Consider the following 19,362-nt stretch of genomic DNA (forward strand, 5'->3'; position numbering starts at 1 on the left):
TAAAAATGATAGCCAGTATTAAAGTATGACTATAATTATCTTCATATATCGTATAGAATGAGATGAAAGTGGTTTTTGTGGAGAATCTGTTACTGTATCAAGAGTCGAAGCTGCAGGTGCGGCTAGACTTTGGATCAGTAAACCAGCCAACAAGGACCGAGTGACACGGAACTCTTTTTTCATCATTCAACCTCAACTCAAGACAATTCTACTCCTCCGCTCTTCCATTATTTCCCCTCTCAGTCTATCCCGATTTCATCCCAGTACGAACACAATGCGCACCACTTAATTTGTATCTTTAGGCTTTGATGCTATCTCGTACAGTACAGACATCTTGACCGAATCACCAGAGCTTGCCGCCCCTGTCAGCCAGAACCGTTCCCTCGAAGCTCATTTTCTGAGCACACCACCGTCGACCGCGATCCTCTTTCTTCGCCACACCCTTATCAATTCAATTATCCTCACGCGCCGCGCTATCATAGAGCAGCCACGACAGAATGGCGGACGTCGAGACAGCAACCGTGGACAATTCCTTCGCTGCGTCTGAAGCCGGCGACGACCAGACAGCAACCAACAACACAGTCAGCGCGACCGTTGGCACTCGACGTCAGGCCAATGGAACCATCGGGTCCGTGTATTCAGGAAATAAAATCAAACATTTAAAGAAAGATGACGGTATCCCACTCTGGCGCAAGGATATTCAGTACCAGTTCCTCAAGCTTGTCTTTGAGGACAAGACTCCCGTCTTTACTCGATACTCGGATGGAGCCAAGAATCTTGATTTTGCCGATGTGTACATCGACTGCATGGCGAGGAGCAGCAAGACGAGCAAGATTCTCAAGGATAAGCTGCAAAGTGATAAAAAAGCGGCTATCAGTATGGCAATGGTCTGTCTTTTGGTCAACTTTGGTCGGATGAATACTACTCTGAATTGTGTGTAATTTCCCTTGTTATGGGTGAACAATACTGATTACTCGTGTCTACTAGTCTTCCCCGAAATGCGCGCGCAGTTGAGAACCTACCATTCCATCCCATCCCTTCAGGCAGACCAGGATCCAAACGCATACAAACAACTACAAGATGCTCCACGTCTGAAGTCGATTTTGAAAGGTGCCTCTGAGGATATAGATCAACCACCGACCATGGAAAAAGTCCGGGAATCGCGTAAACCTCGCACCAACCCCGTCCATCTCATTTTCCTTCTTGCGCAGTATGCGCCCAAGATCTCGGAGATTCACTTCTTCCAACCTCGCGACTTTTTTGATCTGGTCATGCGCAGTACTCTTAGCAGCCAAAGCCGAGCACGAGCTTTTCTATGGTTGATGTGGTGGTATCTTGAGAGCGATTTCACTCGAGAAGATGCTTTGAACAACCCATTTGGAGCAGGTTTAGAGGGCGAAGGTACTGGTGGCCTACCTATTAAGGTGCCGGCATTTGAGATCCTGACAGAGGAGCAAGCGGAAGAAGAGAACCGAGATACTCCTGAGGAACTCAGATATGGAGAAGAGAAACAACGAGAACGAAAGCGTATCCTAGAGGAAGACGAGCCTCTTCCGAGAATCACAAAGCGTGTGAAGAAGCAAGATTCTGGTCTTGATGATGATCTACTTTCTGCCAACTCGACTCCCCTGCATCCGTCAGCTCGACGGCTTGTGATGAACGAAGAAGAGGAGGACTGGTCTACACCTGGATCCTCTGGTCGTTTGAAGAGCAAGAAACCGCGTGATTCGTCAGTTAGCCGATCGACCGGTCAGCGTCTGGTGCTTAAAACGAGAATGGATGCTACTGATGCGGCATCTCCGGCACCACCAGGATCTGGCCATCCCATCCTCAATCAATACGCTACCGACAACATAACTCCAAGCCATAGCCACTCGAGTCGACGGCCTCGTCCATTGACACAGCACCAGCTAGCTGTCGAACAGAATCGTCGCCATCGTATAGAGTATCTACTAGCTCAACGAAAGACTGATGCCTACAAGATTCTGAGGGCTCGTCGCGAGAACGAACCTACTTTCAATGGGTGGATGCGCCTTTTGCCGCATCTGCCGGAGCCTAGAGCTTCCTTGGATGGCGATGATATACCACCTGAGATTGCACAATTGATGAACGGGTCTACAGATTATGAAGATTTTGGAGAAACTGCGCATTATTATCTATCAGTGACTCGCAAAGCGATTAGGAGATTGGACCGGTGGGACTGGGAGAAAATCAACGGACCCAGCAAAGACCGTAAGAAGGCCAGAGAAGAGCGTCAAAAGGCTTTCCAGAACGGTACTGCGCTTTTGGGAGCTGGATCTTCTCGCTCGGTCCGCTCTCGACCCAGGCCTCCACGACGCAAGCCTGCTCCAAGCACGTCGACTCCTTCGAGACCGCAAAAGCCTATTGCACCGAAGGACGAAGCCCGCGATAGCCTAGCGGCTAATGCAATTGGAAAAGGCGAATCTAGGAAAGCAATCGCGTCGTCTAGTCGAGATTTTGAGGAGTCCTTTCCCGAGAAAGATGCACGCGGAGAGGGAAGCGGCCATGATGATGATACTGAGCATGATGACGAGGGCGGTGACTATATGGAGTATCCGTTGTCAGATCTCTCGGACGCGGAGGAGGACGAAGACAACGGAAACTCTCCAATGGAGTATGTGTCAGACCTCTCTGACTCGGAAGATGAAGTTAATGGGGATGGCGAGCAGCGAGCAGATGAGGACGAGGTTATGGAGGATCAATAATCTTTTTTTTCCCTTCTATCGTATTATCTTTCTTTTATTTGTATTTCTATTCCTACATTATTTTCTGGTTTGGGTATGTTATGGTTCTGATTATTCTGTGTATGACCATTTACCTGTTTGATGTTTGTACAACACTGTGATAAAAGTTGTTTGAATCTTACGTTGGGAATGTCATCTATAGCTCTGGATAATGTACCTAATTAGTTGTCTGGATGTATTGTGTCACATGGCATAAGCAGGTGATATAAGCCTGATCGATCTGGAGTCTGGCCACTACTGTAATGCCACATACCATCAGGATAGACAGGTAGCATGCATCATACATACTGCATATCATAGTTACCCAAAATGCGACCCATCAGATGTGCTGCTGAAACCGGGGCTGCAATTGGCTGATGTAGAGGATCCCCCCGACGGACCTGGACTAAGGCCCGTCAGATGTTCCCCGAAAGCAGAAAGTCAACAAAAAGTGCAAAAAGTACTTTTGTTGATTTACATGTGAACCCAACTGATTTGACTCCGAGACACGCCCCTTATCTCGTTTATTTACCCACTGGTTTCATATATCCTACAATTGCGGACTATCAATCACTTATCGACTGATTTTATTGACTGATTAAGTCCGTCCGTAGCTGCCGAAAAGACTTTGGTGCTCACTGTTACTGTGCTCTCCGCTCATCCCTACCTCAAATTCTTTCTATCCAGACTACAGGCTATTTTCACTCTGAAGCCTCTTTCATCATCATCTATTCTACTGCCCACATTTGTTGATCTTCGTATTCAACGACCCGAAACCGCCGAAGAGTGGAACCCGCTCGCTTTTTTTCAGGCAGCTCAGTTAGCTAGCTCTTGCGCCGGACTCGTACGCCGAGAGGATAACCTTTGAATTTATTTTCGATACCGAACGACATCGCAACGCACCACGATACATTCTATTGCATATTCATGTCCAGACAACATGACTGACTCTCCGCGTATTCTCCGGCCAACGCCCCGACGACCCTTTGAACTTCCCTCGGCCGACTCCTCGACACCGTCCACTCCCTCCGGCGAACAGCAAGTCACCGAAGGCATCGACCTACTCGATCCCAAGAACAGCGACCTCGCAAATAAGAGATCTGGCTCTTTACTCAACCTGACCTCGTCAACGCTACTAGGCATCTTCCAACCAACCGCATTCGAGGACTCGCGCGAAGAGGACAGTCCCTGGGATACTCAAGCACATACACCGATTGAGCCTCGCAGCGATTTCCAGAGTGGTCGACGATTTTCGATAGATGGACAGGTACCCTTGAGACGACACGTACCCCGTTCGGGGAGTGCGTACTATGTCCCGCTTGTGCTGAAGACGTCGCTGCTGTTTGTTTGCGGTGTTACCTACGGCACCATCATAGCGCATCTACACGAAAATAATTGGATTACTCCCGTGAAACTGGAGTACGTCGATCGGAACTCGTATGTTTATTTGTTTGCTTGGGGGATTGCCGGTGTGGCATTTGCGTTTGTTTTACCTTGGCTGGATGATTTGAGTGATAATGGCACGGCTGGTCAAAGCAAGCCTGTTGAGAAAAAGCAGAGTAATAAGACTCTTGCGATTCGCAGTATTGGTGCTTTTGTTGGTATTGCTTTTGCTATGGTGTGTTACTTCCTATCAATCGCCTGGAGTGATGTCTATGTGCTAACAACTTGTAGCGACGACTCCCATGGGAATCAACCACGCAGGAATCTCTTACGCTCGCCCTCGTGAACCCTTTTTTGTGGTATCTCATCGACCGCACCCGCACCGGATTCTGGCTCTCCACCGTCGTCGCAATCGCCGGCATGGGAATCACCCTCGGCCTTCACCCAGAACTGATTCCGTCCTCCTCCTCAACAGTCGGCCTGGGTCTCCGCAACTGGCGCCTCGAATATGACATTGAAGGAGGCATATCGCAGGACGCCACTGCCGTGGCTGTCTGGCTTGCCAGCGTGTTTTATAGCGCTTGTGTGTGTTTTGGAAACATAGGACGCCAGCTTACTTTGGACGGCGACAATGTGCAAGTCTCGGAAAAGCGATGAGAATCAGCCTACTATTGACACAAAAAAAATACCCTGCAAAGTGTTTGATTTGACTTTTTCGAATGTGTTTTACAATTCTTAGAGTTATTCTTATGCCTTTTAATGATGATCAAGTTGAAAGTCATGTGGCGATCAACAAAAGTTTTTTCTTCGTTATGGAGTAGACAAACGAAATCTTTACCAGAAAGTAATAGGTAGATTGCTTTGAATCAGCTATCAATCAAGAGACAAACAACATAATAGTTAGCATAGCGCAAAATAGCATGTCGAGGTGTAGAGCCGATCATTGCAATCTCTCCCATATAAACTGGAAGACACTGCACCCAAGACCAACACTTGAAAAATTCTTCTCCATTCCCATAGACGATTTCTATACTTCATGGTACGCGCTCCCGAAGGAAGTGCAATACTCGCAAGAATGCTTTTAGAGAGAACGTTGATTGTTTTGCGTTGTTCATGTGGAAAGAAAAGAAGAAAGGAAAGGAAATGGAAAATTTTTGGTTGTTGGTTTTAATTGTCCGCGGAAACGCAAGATCACGTGATCAGAGAGACAGGCTAGGCCGAATTGGGGATGGGGCGGGGGAAGGGACGAGATCGGAGCCTAAGGCCTGCTAAGTCACTAAAAGAAAGTGGGATGAAGTAAAAAGTTTGAGGTTGAATGTCAACTGTGCTTTCTCAATTGATTATTTTTTTTAAAAGTATTGAAGAGAGATATTGAACATGGCGCAGAAATCAGGTATGTATATCTTTGTTTATTGAATTATTTTTATTCAAAGTTATATGCTGGAGTGCCCGACAATCCTATGTCGTCATTCACCTCAATTGCTACTCGCGTTACACTTTCAAGAAGCTTACTGAGACATCACAGCTATTTTGTCAGTCTACGACAAGACCGGTCTTCTCGACCTGGCCAAAGGTCTTGCCCAGCAGAATGTCCGCATACTTGCGTCCGGCGGCACGGCCAAGATGATCCGGGAAGCTGGCTTCCCTGTCGAGTGAGTCTTTACACTCAGGCAGAAGAGCATGAACTGACGCTTCAAGGGACGTCTCCGCCATCACTAACGCCCCCGAAATGCTCGGTGGTCGCGTCAAGMCCCTCCMCCCCGCCGTTCACGGTGGCATTCTCGCCCGCAACATCGAATCCGACGAGAAGGATCTCGCAGAACAAAAAATCAACAAGGTCGACTTTGTCGTCTGCAACCTATACCCTTTCAAGGATACTGTCGCCAAGCCCAATGTGACCATCGCCGAGGCCGTTGAGGAAGTTGATATCGGTGGTGTCACTCTTCTCCGTGCAGCTGCTAAGAACCACGCTCGAGTTACCATTCTATCCGACCCGAATGACTACCCTGAATTCCTCAAGGAACTTGAGGCCGGTGAGATCTCGGAACAGACTCGTAAGATCTATGCTCTGAAGGCTTTTGAGCATACCGCGGATTACGACACTGCTATCTCGGCTTATTTCCGTAAGCAATATGCTGGTGAGGGTGTGCAGCACCTCTCTCTCCGTTACGGTACCAACCCACATCAGAAGCCAGCTGCCGCCTACGTTACTGGAGGCAAGCTCCCATTCAAGGTGCTCGGTGGTTCTCCCGGATATGTCAACCTTCTTGATTCTCTCAACGCCTGGCCACTTGTCAAGGAATTGAAGCAGTCTCTCGGTCTTCCTGCAGCCGCCAGCTTCAAGCACGTTTCTCCCGCTGGTGCTGCCATTGGTGTTCCTCTTGACGAGAAGGAGCGCAAAGTCTACTTTGTTGATGACATTGCCGGCATTGAATCCTCTGCTCTTGCCCAGGCCTACGCTCGTGCTCGTGGAGCTGACCGCATGTCCAGCTTTGGAGACATCATCGCCCTCAGCGATAAGGTCGATGTCCCAACCGCAAAGATCATTTCTCGCGAAGTCTCCGACGGTGTCATTGCCCCCGACTACGAGCCCGAGGCACTCGAGATTTTGAAAAAGAAGAAGGGCGGAAAGTACCTCGTCCTCCAGATCGACGAGACCTACACCCCTCCCTCCACCGAGACCCGTACCTTGTACGGCGTCCAGCTCGAGCAAGGCCGCAATGACTTCACCGTCACCCCCAAGACATTCAGCAGTATCATCACACCCAAAGACACCAAGAGTTTGCCCGAGTCTGCGCTCCGTGACTTGACCGTCGCCACCATCGCACTCAAATACACACAGTCCAACTCTGTCTGCTACGCTCTTAATGGACAGGTCATCGGTCTCGGCGCCGGTCAGCAGAGCCGTATTCACTGCACCCGTCTCGCCGGCGACAAGGCCGATAACTGGTGGATGCGCTTCCACGAGCGCACCCTTAACATCAAATGGAAAGCAGGCGTCAAGCGCGCCGACAAAAGCAATGCCATCGACATGCTCACTTCAGGCCAGGTTCCCCCTCGCAATGAAGTCGAAAAGGCCGAATACGAGCGCGTCTTTGAGGAAGTGCCCGCTCCTTTCACTGCCGAGGAGAGAGAAGCTTGGCTGCAGCAGTTGACCAACGTCGCTGTTTCGTCGGATGCGTTCTTCCCATTCATTGATAATGTGTTCCGTGCTGCTCGCTCGGGTGCCAAGTATATTGCTGCTCCTAGCGGAAGTCAGAATGATGGACCTGTGTTTGACACGGCAGAGAAGTTGGGAATTACTTTTGTTGAGCAGAGTACTCGTTTATTCCATCATTAGTTTCAGCTGATGTTTGATGAAAAGTAGACATCAAAAAAAAAGGAAGAGTGTTGCAATGTCTGACATCTGTTTTCTATGTTAATGAAAAATCTAATCAATTAATGATTCGTATATCATTTATCATTAACATTAAACATTACGTATCTTACGATAATATACAGCACTCATATATCATATGCATAAACATCTTCAAAACATTCCGGATACGCCTCAAAGAACTCCTTACCCATCGTATACCTCCCAATCTCATCCGAAATATTTCTGAACGTCATCGTCAATTTATACTTGCCCGATTCTGGGTCCATGTCTATTGTTTGAGCGGGTGATAGGTCGCATTCGAATTGGACGTTGCGCGTGAAGTAGAGCCAGAATCGGTTTGTAAGAGGGGGGTTATTAGATGTTATTAGCTTTTGGCGGAATCGGGGCCTGTATACATACATATATAGGTTAGAGAAGGTGGCCTGAGATGGGAGGGAGGAGATGGGGAAGGGTGGGGGATACCATGCGAAGTAGTCGTTCACTATGTTTTCGGAACTGGGGGAATGATACTTCCTGTGCTATACGTCAGTCACCTCTTGTAGAGAAATTTGGTAAAACCGAGTGAGATGTACCTAGGTCTAAACCACGGTGGAAGAGGCGGTGGCCTATCAGAAAGCCTCCGGCCCTACTCCAATTAGCATGTATGCATACATATTGCTCAATCATGTATAGAATACACACCAAAAGCATCATATGTATCCCCCGCAGCAGTGCCAGTCTAGCAGGCACGCTTGCATGCATCATCAACAACGCATCCATACGCCTCAAAATATTCCATATGGGACATATAAACGCCTCCTTTTGGAGCATATCGTCCCACCCCAGAACAACGCCACGGATGACGGCGTCTTGATTAAACTGCTCATTTGTGCAGACTTGGGCAGGGTTGATGTGATATATGCTGCCCAGTAGATCATTCAAAAGATCTCGCAGAGTAGTACTCCCATCACCACCACCACTGGCACTAATGCAGTCATTGAATGTATATTCTCCGCTAGTAAAAGCAGGTAGGTACGCTAGGCATCGTCGCTCAATCTGGTATAAGCGGGATTCAACAGTCTTTAATGCAGTCTTTAGATTGCTGCGGCGCCGGGATTGAGAGGCCCGGTTCATCAAACGCTTGCGTTCTCGCTGGGCGTGGCTGAGCACGCGGCCGGAGGACCAGGATCTTAAAGATTCATTGGACTCGTTTTTCTGGGCGCCTGTGCTGGAACGCGGGGACATTGTGACATGATGTGTGCTATAACTCTAAGGAAGATGTTGCAGACTTCTTTACATCCGTAGAGATATTGGATCGAGATAGGCTATGCTATTTTGGGCCGTCCCCTGGCGCTAAGCCGGAGCTGGTAGAAATGGGGTGATACTGACCAATCGGAGACGAGACAGTCGCACATATGCTTGGCACATCGATCTAATGCAATTGGCCAATCGGATATGCCCTGGTCGCACGTCAGCCCTAACAGTTTGTCTCTGTCTGTTTCGACTGCGACGGAGGGTACATTGTGAATAACTTTTTCTTACAAATACTCCAAATAATACAGTTGACTTGAGGCTGCGATAAATACATAGACTGGTCGAAGTCGTGAGTGTAGATCAGTCAAGACCGACAGACGCAATCATGTCTATTCCAGAGCCTACTATAAGGCTACGCCCTGCCAGTATGTTGTCCTATCATAATCTTTGAGCATATTACTGACTCACAAAAGGCAAAATCGAGAAACGTTTCACTATGCGTCACGCACTCGACTGGTATCGAGGCCTGATCATAGCAGGGCTGTACACTGTGGACAAAAACTTCGCATTCGACACTCGCAGGATTACCTCCTACATCCCTGCTTTGAAATGGTGCATCAAATGCCATCCTTTCCTCAGCGCAGCTATAGACGGATCACATGGCGAATCACCTGTGTTCGCTCGGCCAGCCAAATTAGACCTCACACATCACATACAAATCGTCGATCCGGAATCAAATGCCTACAAATCTGCGGTAGACGAGCTTGAGTTATTCAGAAAAGTTGCTCTCGAAACTCATGATCAGCCATGGGCGGACACAGAGCGTATACCGCCGTGGAAAATCGTGGTGCTACCACTTCCTGACCTGGCGACCAGCACACAGAAACGGGTATACATCATATATTCCTACTCCCATACTCATGGCGACGCAAAATCCGCACTAGCGTTCCACCGAACATTTCTGCAAGGCCTCCAAACCCAGATTATAGACGATTCCAACCAAAATTTGATCTACGAACCTCCTTCTTCACCACTCCCATTACCGCTCGAAGAAGCATGCAAGCTAAAAATATCCTGGTCTTTTCTTCTCGCTCCGGTCCTTGCGCAATATCTGCCGAATATCATCTGTCGTCTGCTACGAATACAAGTTGCTGCGAATCAATTATCAATTGAACGAGCCTATACTGGCGAAATCACGCGTTACGACAAGGACAATCTCCATACTGCATCTCAGATCCTGATCGTGCAACAAAATCTGGTTGCAAAACTGCTAGCAGTCTGCAAATCTCACAACTCAAAATTAACCGGCCTACTAAATCGCCTGATCGTCCATGCGCTGAGCGAGCTTTTACCCGCTGAATCCGGAAACGAGTTTCTAGGCCAAATCGTCGTTGACCTTCGATCACACATACCGGCATACGCAAATGGCATGACGATGGGGAATTTTGTATCCGTGGCTTACGATACATCACCCAAAATCACACTCGACCCAGACTCAGGAAAATATGACGAGACGTTTTGGAACGCTGTCCGCGGAACAACGACGCGACTAGCTGCGGTCGCTGGCACGTTGGATGACCAACCCATAGGCTTATTAAAGTATCTCAGCAATTTCCGGTCCTGGTTCATTGGCCAACTAGGCAAGAAGCGCGACTCATCCTATGAGATTAGTAATATCGGTGTTTTTGACCCGATACTACCTAACGATACGAACACCGCCGGATCATCAACTTGGGCTATTGAGAGGGCGATTTTCTCTCAGCCTGCTAATGTGCTTGGCTCGCCGTTGAATTTTCAGGTTGTGACTATGAAGGGTGGCGATATGGTTATTACGTTGAATTGGCAGGTTGGCGTTATGGGTGTGCCGGATGAGGATGGGTTTGCGAAGGCGGTTCTGGGGTATATTGATAATGGGATGAGTGAGATTGCTTCTATTTCTTTGTGAAGCCATTTTGCGGTTTACAGGGTTTCGTGGCTTGCAGATGAGAATTGAGAGGACCGCAATTGCAGGTGTAATATATGTCTATGGCAGATCGTGGTTACAACCTTGGAAGGCGATTGACTTAAGCATCAATGGGAACGTGGCTGCTCTTACAGCCCTCCAATCACTTTATTAGAGAATCCTGAACATAATGTAAGAGTACATAATCGACTAGCAAAGCTTCATTGCGTCCTATTTTGAGAACTACAATCATTCCTTGCATATTTTGAATATTCCATACAACGATCCCTTTGAAAAATGACCATTAGGGTAAGTTCAATTACTGCATGAGACAGAAGAAGAAAGATCCACAAGTTCTCGTGAATATCCCTAGATATTACACTGCAATAATGATCCCATATGATGTTGTTGCACTATGCATCCAATCTCATAGCATTTATCAAAGTCATCTGTAATTTGAATTTGCTTCACCCCATGCCTCTAGTATTTCTTGTATTTTGCTCCACCGCTCTCCGAGCTCCTGCTTTCTGTCCTTAAATTTGGAGATTTCTGAAAGTCGCTACTACATATCAGCCAGACCCCTGAGGGCGAGGCTGAGGTTCGTCAAGCAAGAAGCATCAATTGTCAAGTAGCACGTGTTGCCGCTTGGACGGTACACAATGACACGTAGGCAATACATTTTGGAGAGCAGATTTGTTGGATGCCTCATACCAGACCTTAGTTGGTTGTTGATGTTAGTTACAATGAATAAGGAAAATATCAAACCCATCATAGAAATAAGTAGAATTCGAAACCTAAGTTTATGCGTATCAAAATACAAGGCAGAAAGGAGCATAATGAAGAATAAGATAAAACTGATCAAGAGGAAAAGAAAAAGAAAGAGACAAACCCCAACCCCCGGTTCCTGCCACACAGGGCTCTTTCCTTTTTTGCTGAGATAAGAACACCATGTGACAGAACTCTTTGAAATGTGCTTGCAGTCGTAAAAGAGAAAAATAAACTTGAGCGGCATTATTCCATAGCTAGCTAGATTACAATGTCATTGAATGATAGGTTGATTACACATGAAGGAGTAGAAAATATTCAGCAATCGCCAGTTACGAGTGGTTCTTGCTTCTTAAAATGCTCGGTATCCAGTAACTTGAGGTGTAATGCCGTTGGCCTGTGGAACTGGGCCTTGGGTGAGCATCAGGCGGGATCCGAGAATGGGGCCCGTGTCTTCGTCCTTCTGGTGAGTAGTCTCCTTGGCTTTACGTTCCTCGTTGTCCTTCTTGAGTTGCTCGATGGTGATCGTTTGCTGAGCCATCATGTTGATGAGGTATGGCATAGTGAAGTCGTTCAAGCCATGGCGCCATGAGATCTCCAAGATGACATCTGGGCGGATAATGTCGTAACATGCGTATAGCATGCCGACGTAACATTCACGGCTACCAATGTCGACGAACTATATTGCGTATTAGCAAATGTAACAACAATGAACAGGCTAAAAAAACTTACGTAGCGAAGTAATTCCTCCACAACCTCCGACTTTCCTGACATTGCCGAGGTCTCAATAGCATCCTTGAAAAGCTTGTCTTGCTTGGAGAGAGCAATCGATTTCTCCCAGCGCTTGTTCTTGCGGTAGATATTGGCGGCAATCTGGCGGAAGAACACCAAGTCATGCTTCTCCAAACGCTGAGCCAACTCCACAGGATCATAGTTGTCGTAGTTGTCCACCGAGTCCCGAAGTGTCTTGTAATCCTCCTCCTCAATGAGCAAGTCATTGATGGCATCATTGACAGCACGCTTGTTCTGGCCCTGAACACTAAGCAAAAAAGGCTTGATGAGAGGGATGTTGTCTGATGATTGAAAGATGCGGACAACACGGCTAACATCAATACGGGCAGTCAGAACTTGTAGGAGATCGGTGAGCAACAAGGGCTGCTCCTGTAGATAGAAGTTGAGAGAACGGTAGTAGATCTCGAGGTTGGCAACCTTGACAATGATGTCCTTGAAAGAATGGTGTTCCCAGGCCTCGGCGGCACGCTCCATCATAGCAAGAGCAGCGTTGTCCCATTCGTCGTAGTGGCAGTAAAGGAACACGAGCTCGGGCCACAAGTTGGCCTCTTCAGTAGCGCGGATCATCTTAGGGATGTTGATACGAGACCAGAATAGCTTGAGGTGCTCCATGACACGGTCAGGATGGTACTTGGACAGAGCAATACCCAACTCGGTGAACATGCCCATGTGAGCGCGCTCCAATCCCAAACCGGCTTCCAGGAGAGAAATGAGCTCATCAAAGTATCCGTTGCGCTCATATTGTTTGACAAGGTCGTTGAGTTCTTCAGCATGGACGATGAGGTTGAGACCGCAAATCTGAGCGAGGCGGAATTCCTTCTTGTTGACACATGCCTCATTGACTTGCTTCCAGACCTTGACGCTGTTGGCCTTGCGAGCGCATTCGACTGCGGCTTGGTAGTCCTCAAGGTGTACGAGGGTAGTTGCGAGCTTGGCCCAGTTGGAGATGCTAGTGTAGAAGATCTTGGCTGCTTCATGGAAGCCTTCCTCATATGCCTTGTCACCAGATGCTTCAATGTCTGCAACATTAGTAGCACGCAAGAAATCTTCAAGTTCAGAAAGTTGGTCCAGGCGGGCCAAGGAGAATGCGAGGGCGGTGTCAATAGCAGGCTCTCGCAATGTCTTGCGGGCCATTCTCAAGTATTTGACGAGGTCTTCGTCCTTGCCAGCATGTGTCGCGGTCTCGATGACTTCGTTATAGTTTGAAGCATCGTTGGCACGGATATAGGATTCAATAGAATCAGTCACTCGCAAACCGTCCAATTGTGCCTTTGCAACCTTGCTCCAAACCTCAGGAAGCTCAACACGTTCGGCATACTCTTGAGCGCGATCAATGCTGACAATGTTCTCCACCAAGACATCGGTAGCGGCAGTGTGGTTGCTGACTTTCTTGTAGATTTCGAAAGCTTCCTCGTACAAACCGACAGAAATACACATCTGCGCAATCTCATCAGCGTTGAACTCGTTAAGCTTGTGAATGTAGTCAATCAAGCGGCTCTTGTCGGCCTTGGCAGCAGTAAGCATAAGCAAGTTCTGAAGACTGCTGTTGTCACTGAAAGGTGATGGCTCCAGAATGATCTTTTCAAGCAACTCGATGAGCTCAGCAGGCATATCAGCTTCAAGGAACGACTTGACAGCTACAGACACTTTGTCAGGCTCCGTGGACTCTGGAACAGCCGTAGCTATGACCTGGTCTACGACAGAACGGCGATGAATGTTGTTGTCATTGAGGACGAAAGCCCAGATCTCAGGATCTGCGCGGTCCAAAAGGTAGCGAGCCTGAGCACGGTACATTGCGTTCTCGTTGGTGATGTTGATAAGTTCCAAATCGTTTTGTCCTTTGCTGTATGCAATATATGCCAGATTGGGATCTCTCTTCTCGCAGTATTTACCGACAATCAAAGTGTCGTACATATCGTTCTCCTTGAGGAACTTCTCGGGGTTGTTGTTGCTATCAATGTAGATCTTGGCAAGCGCGTTGTACACGGCTTGCTGTTGGTTTCCGGTCGCCAAGGTGCTTTCCAAGAATGGCAGCAAAAGCTTGAGACGGTTTCGGGACTCCACCTCTTGAACAAGCTCATCGATAGGGATCTGTGAGGGGTCAACTGTGGATAGCAAGTTCTTGATAATAGCTTCATCGCAGTCGACATCCAAGAGACCACCAATCACAGCAGGGGAACGAGAAGGATTGACTCGCTGGACATAGACTTCGATCGACTTGTATTGCTGGTTGCGGTAGAGGTACAAGACAAGGTCATGAATGAAGTTGAATCGATCGCAGACAATGATCAATGGGAGCTGTTCTGTGAGGTTTGCCTCCTTCAAGAAGTTCTTCACCTTCTCGGGGTTGTAGTAATTGCTCTCACGGCAAATGCGTTCAACTTCGGTCAGCTGACCCATTGCAGTTGCAGCTTCAATGTACTTGAAATGCACCTCGGGATCTTCACTGAGGTTGACAATGCTTCCCAGGTAGTAGTAGAGACCTTCTGCTGTGCGGTACTTTTCGAATAGGTCAATGAGGCGGTTGTTGCCCAAAAGGTCGGAGAACTTAGTTGCAATTTGTACAACAGCCTGGAGATTTTGACGGATGTTGGATTTAAGCATTTCGTCGAGACCCTCAAGAGCCTGCTCTTGGGAAAGGCGGCCAAAGTATTTGATCAGCCACTCGGGGTTCAGCTTATCAGTCTTGACCAAGTTGCGCTTGATCACTGCAGGATCTTCCGTGTTCTCAAGTGCTCGCTGGATGAGACCTGCATTCTCACAGAGTTGTGCAATTCTCGCCTTGTCATAGTGGGTGAACATTTCGTTTCCAAGAATGGCATCCGCGACCTGAGGAGCGTTAATGAGGTTCATTTCGAGTAAACGAGTCTGAAGATGTCCCTGCTCGGGCTTGTTGTCTTTCAATGCATCCAACAGGAATGAAGTCGCCTGTTGGATCATATTCTGAGAGAGGAAGACGTCCACAACACGATCGAGATCAACGAGAGCACCGGTCTCCTCATTGGCAAGTTGCGCGGCGAATTCAGCACCCTTCTCAGGGTTCAAACGCACAATATGTTGTAGCAGTTGGGTGAAGTCAGGCTGGTAACCGGTCTGCTTTGCGTATGGCAAGATCTTCTCGAATTGACCAGTTTCAGCGAATCCAGCAACGACTTTGTGGGGAACATTTGCTTGCAAGTAAATTTGAAGAGCCAAGCTCATGTCGTGTGGTCGAACAAGGTCACCGAGTTCTTCTGATGCCTCAAGCTTGTTCTCGCGCATCCACTTTTCCAACAAATGTTTGCGATTCTGCTGTAGAACAGGTCTCACGAGCTCCAAACTTTCGTATCGGTTGAGAGTACCTTTATCAAGGAGCATACCAAAGTACTGCAGAATGACGGACATTTGTTGACCACCCTGGGGCGCATTCTTGAAGCGGTTGATGGTCTCTGGGGTACGTAGGAAACCACGAGGCGAGTTAGCTGCGATCTTAGCTGCTTCGGAGTAGTTGCCCTGAGCCAGCAAATTGTCGAACTGCTGTTGGTAGAGGTGATCGGCACCGGGTAGGCCGGCTTTGGAGGCTAGCTTGACTGCAAGGCCGGACATAGCCGGGTTCTCCATGAGGTATGGGATGATAGTGCTTTCATCCAAGCTGACGGACAACACTTGACCTTTGCGGTTAACACCAACAAGACCTGTCGAGTCAGAGTCGGGAGCTGTTGTGAAAATAGTCTCGCTGGAGATGCGGTTCATGAAGATACAAGTGCCGGTCTCCAAGTCATACAAGTGAATGAAACCATATTTCGTAACAAGGTAGACAATGTCGTATTTCTTGGAAACTTGCATTGCAACCGGGAAATCGTTTGTCGCTTCAGGAGGGAAGAAGACTTCCACTGCCTTCTTCTGGAAACGTGGGTTCGGTTCCTGGTGGTCGATCTCAGCAATCTGCAGCTTGGCACCGGTTTGTGTCCGAACGGCGAAGGTGAAGAGCTTGTGTTCTAATGGAGAACCCTCAACTCGTATTGAGGCGAAAGCTGCGGCATGACCTTCGATAGATTGGGAGATGCCCCGTTCGCGCGAGTATAATTGCATGGAACCAACAACTCGCCCTTGCTGCTGGCTGATACCAACGACTACACTCCATTTTTCCTCATCGTTCACTCTGTAGTTGATAATTTGGCAGCCCTGTTAGAGGCGTCTGAGTGAGTATATACCAAACAAAGTATGAGACGAGCACAACTTACACTGAGGTTAGGTAGTCGGTCAAACTGCTTCACCGGGTTTGGCTGGTTAGGGTCGAAGACGTCCCAGTGCCAGACGGAGGTATCCGTCACCAAACCCAAGCTCGTCTCGCTAAACCACTTCCAGTATACGACATCTTCGCTCATCAACGCGGACTTGAGCTTCTGCTTCGCCTGGAGGTCAAAAATCTGGATTGTTCTCGACTGTGCTTTCAAGGCAATAACATATCGAGACCAGTGCATGATGGCACTGTCTGCATTAATCGGACGCTTAATGACCTCATTGTCATTCTTGAGGTTGATGATAATGACTTGGGGTTTGTCGGTCTCGTTGACCTTCTGTCGCACGCAAATATAGTGATCGGACTCTAGAGTCTGAATAGACGGACGAATATCAGCATACGTCATTTTTGACTTTGAGTGCCATTGGTACTTACACATGAATTGAAACCAATCGATGATGGCTTTATAGACAATAGCAAGTTAGTATAGAGTTATAAGTCGATGATAATGGGAGGAAGATGTTTTGCGACGTGGTAACCAGTACTCGCACAGTAACACGGAAAGGACGGAAGTAGGCTGAATGAGCAGAATGGATTCATACCTCGATCTCTGCGTTCGTCAACTGTTCAAAGTGAAGTTAGAGTCAATTTCATTTCAAGCAAACATGAAATCCATATTATGGAATGAGAGGTACCTGTAGCAGCTCCGTAAACTTGATGGGGAGAGGAGCCATGTTTATGTTATTAGGCCGCAACACGACCTCATCCACCAAACGCCGAAAGATCAATCAAGGGAACCCGAAGGACGATAATAAACAGAATCAAGAATCAAATTCCCCTCCTGCTCTTGACTGTGCAAGGTAGAGTAAAGAAATTAAAGAGAGGAGAGAAGGGGAGGTGGTGAGGATGGTTTGTTGTTGGGGAAGGAGCTTCAGGGGACCTGCCAGTTCCAGTTGCTTAGGTGGTCGCTTACTCAAGGTCACGTGCCGGCCCAGCTGAGTCTGGCTTGGCTAGGCGCAACAACGAGGGCGATCTGGGGACCAGAACACGTGTAGGTAAATATAGATCAGTCTGCATGTCGTCATATGAAAGAAACGTCTTTTTGTCTATGAAATTTTCGAAGGAAACTGAGACGCAAGCCTTTCAAATTATAAATGATTCATTGTCTGGATTGGATATAGACAAATCTGAAACTGACTGATTTGATTATTCGTTGAGCTGACTTACGAAAAGGACCTACAGTATTGATGGGGACGTTCTACGTTCTGACCCCCAACGACGAACCAGCCAACTCAAAACTCAAGGATTAGTTGCACCGAATATCGTCGAGCTCCCTCGTGTTACAGACATATACATGGGTGCTGATCAAGCCTCTCGTGCCACGCACAGGAATGTTTTTTTTTTTTTTTTTTCGTTTTTCGTTACGTGTCCAATACATGGACGTCAGACAGGGACGTCGGACCAGGAATTGAGGTCTTCAAAGGCCATGACTCCTCAGAGGAAGTCTTCAGTTCTGCCCCATGAAAAAGTCTTGCTGTGATTGTTTTTGCGCATGATAGATGATCGCTCGTTGTCGTCGTTCGAGTTTGTTCCTCGCAATTGAGCGTTGCGCCCTCGCGCCTGGAGTCGTAGTACAACCAGTATCGTCGCAGTAGGTCAATACTAGTGTCAGCAGTCCGACCGACTCATCCTGCATTAAATGCGCCCTCCACCTCGCTAGGTCTCCTGTCTGAAGCTTCAGTCAAGTGTCGTCGTGCTCGATTAGGGATCTATCTGGGATGTATACCACTTTGCCTGCTTGTACCCTAATAGGCCTGGTATATGATCCTAGAAGTAAATAATGGGAATTCCCATATGATATCCATGCAGACTGTATGACAGTGCATGGCACAAATCGAGTACTAAATCCTGTTTAGCACATGTTTATGAGTGATGCTTTCAATTTCGGGCTAATTGGCGCTATTGCTGCTGGGAGTTGTGTTTTCTTTCCTGCTCTTTTTCGTCCCTGGTAGACGATATCTCTGACGAGAGCACGAATTGATCAATAGAGTAGTAGACCTCGGTCATAGTCGGGAGACATCGGGAAGGCAAGCAGCGATTCGAGGATTCTTGAACATGACAGAGTAGAGAGAAACTGGATGAAGAGTTTCACGCGGAATAATATAGAGTAATGATATGTGTAAAGTGAGCTCGCTATAACAAAAAACCCGAAAACCCGAGGTTAAGCTTGTGGTTGATCGAGCTATTTACAGAAGTTTAGGAGTAACCGGGCTGATGGAAATATCGGCTCGGATATTTGTGGAGCCTGGGAGGGKAGTGGATGCCTCGGGCAACAAACCGATCTCTCAATAATGGCGTTAGCAATTCGATTACACAAGGTCCCGCTATCTTTTTATCTAGACTCTAGCTGATACTGTGGCTATCAGGGTAATTTGGCCATGGACTAGTCAGCGACAATACCTGGCTATGACACCATGCAAATTCTCAGATTCTCCTGGACTGAGCCAATTGATCTTCCGTCCCATGCATTGTGATTGGGCTTCGTGGTGTTTCCTATCAGTCGCTATCAGTCAGTCCGGGCCATCTGAACGCCAAACTGGGCTACGTATTTCAAACGAATTCCTGGTAATTGTCTGGGCAAATGTACGATCACTCTTGCTCCGTCTACCGGTCTGGTAAACGACTGAGTACTGTTCAGCACGGAGTATACGGAGCATGGGGTCGTGGACATCGCATCAAGGCTGCGCTTGTCATATAATTACGTATACCAGGGCGTAGATTCGCAAGGATCGAGAACGTACCACCGTAATTTGATCACGTTCTCTGGAATATGTACCACTACTCCAGACTATCAAACACTAGCATAAATCTAAATCAAAATAATTGGCTCACGATAGGTATG

At 47.7% G+C, this 19,362-nt stretch overlaps 4 protein-coding genes across 4 annotated transcripts; 3 read left to right on the plus strand and 1 right to left on the minus strand.

The window, feature by feature from the left end:
- Positions 1-497: 497 nt before the first annotated feature.
- On the plus strand, positions 498-2,726 carry BHQ10_003000 (uncharacterized protein; the record flags this gene model as incomplete). Its single annotated transcript, XM_040875209.1, has 2 exons — positions 498-933; positions 988-2,726. 2 exons carry the CDS (start codon positions 498-500, stop codon positions 2,724-2,726), a joined length of 2,175 nt encoding a protein of 724 aa, XP_040731504.1.
- A 958-nt stretch (positions 2,727-3,684) lies between these two features.
- BHQ10_003001 (uncharacterized protein) lies at positions 3,685-7,467 on the plus strand (the record flags this gene model as incomplete). Its single annotated transcript, XM_040875210.1, has 4 exons — positions 3,685-4,362; positions 4,419-4,710; positions 5,665-5,779; positions 5,826-7,467. The coding sequence occupies 4 exons, from the start codon at positions 3,685-3,687 to the stop codon at positions 7,465-7,467; spliced, it is 2,727 nt and encodes a 908-aa protein (XP_040731505.1).
- Positions 7,468-9,124: 1,657 nt separating this feature from the next.
- Positions 9,125-10,684, plus strand: BHQ10_003002 (uncharacterized protein; the record flags this gene model as incomplete). The annotated part of the gene is made up of 2 exons (XM_040875211.1): positions 9,125-9,164; positions 9,213-10,684. The coding sequence occupies 2 exons, from the start codon at positions 9,125-9,127 to the stop codon at positions 10,682-10,684; spliced, it is 1,512 nt and encodes a 503-aa protein (XP_040731506.1).
- A 1,114-nt stretch (positions 10,685-11,798) lies between these two features.
- On the minus strand, positions 11,799-17,194 carry BHQ10_003003 (uncharacterized protein; the record flags this gene model as incomplete). Its single annotated transcript, XM_040875212.1, has 6 exons — positions 11,799-12,125; positions 12,179-16,402; positions 16,462-16,833; positions 16,896-16,922; positions 17,063-17,083; positions 17,156-17,194. The coding sequence occupies 6 exons, from the start codon at positions 17,192-17,194 to the stop codon at positions 11,799-11,801; spliced, it is 5,010 nt and encodes a 1,669-aa protein (XP_040731507.1).
- Positions 17,195-19,362: the final 2,168 nt, after the last annotated feature.

This window comes from Talaromyces amestolkiae (assembly GCF_001896365.1).
Source record: "Talaromyces amestolkiae strain CIB chromosome Unknown scaffold4.1, whole genome shotgun sequence".
Classification (NCBI taxonomy): Eukaryota; Fungi; Ascomycota; class Eurotiomycetes; order Eurotiales; family Trichocomaceae; genus Talaromyces; species Talaromyces amestolkiae.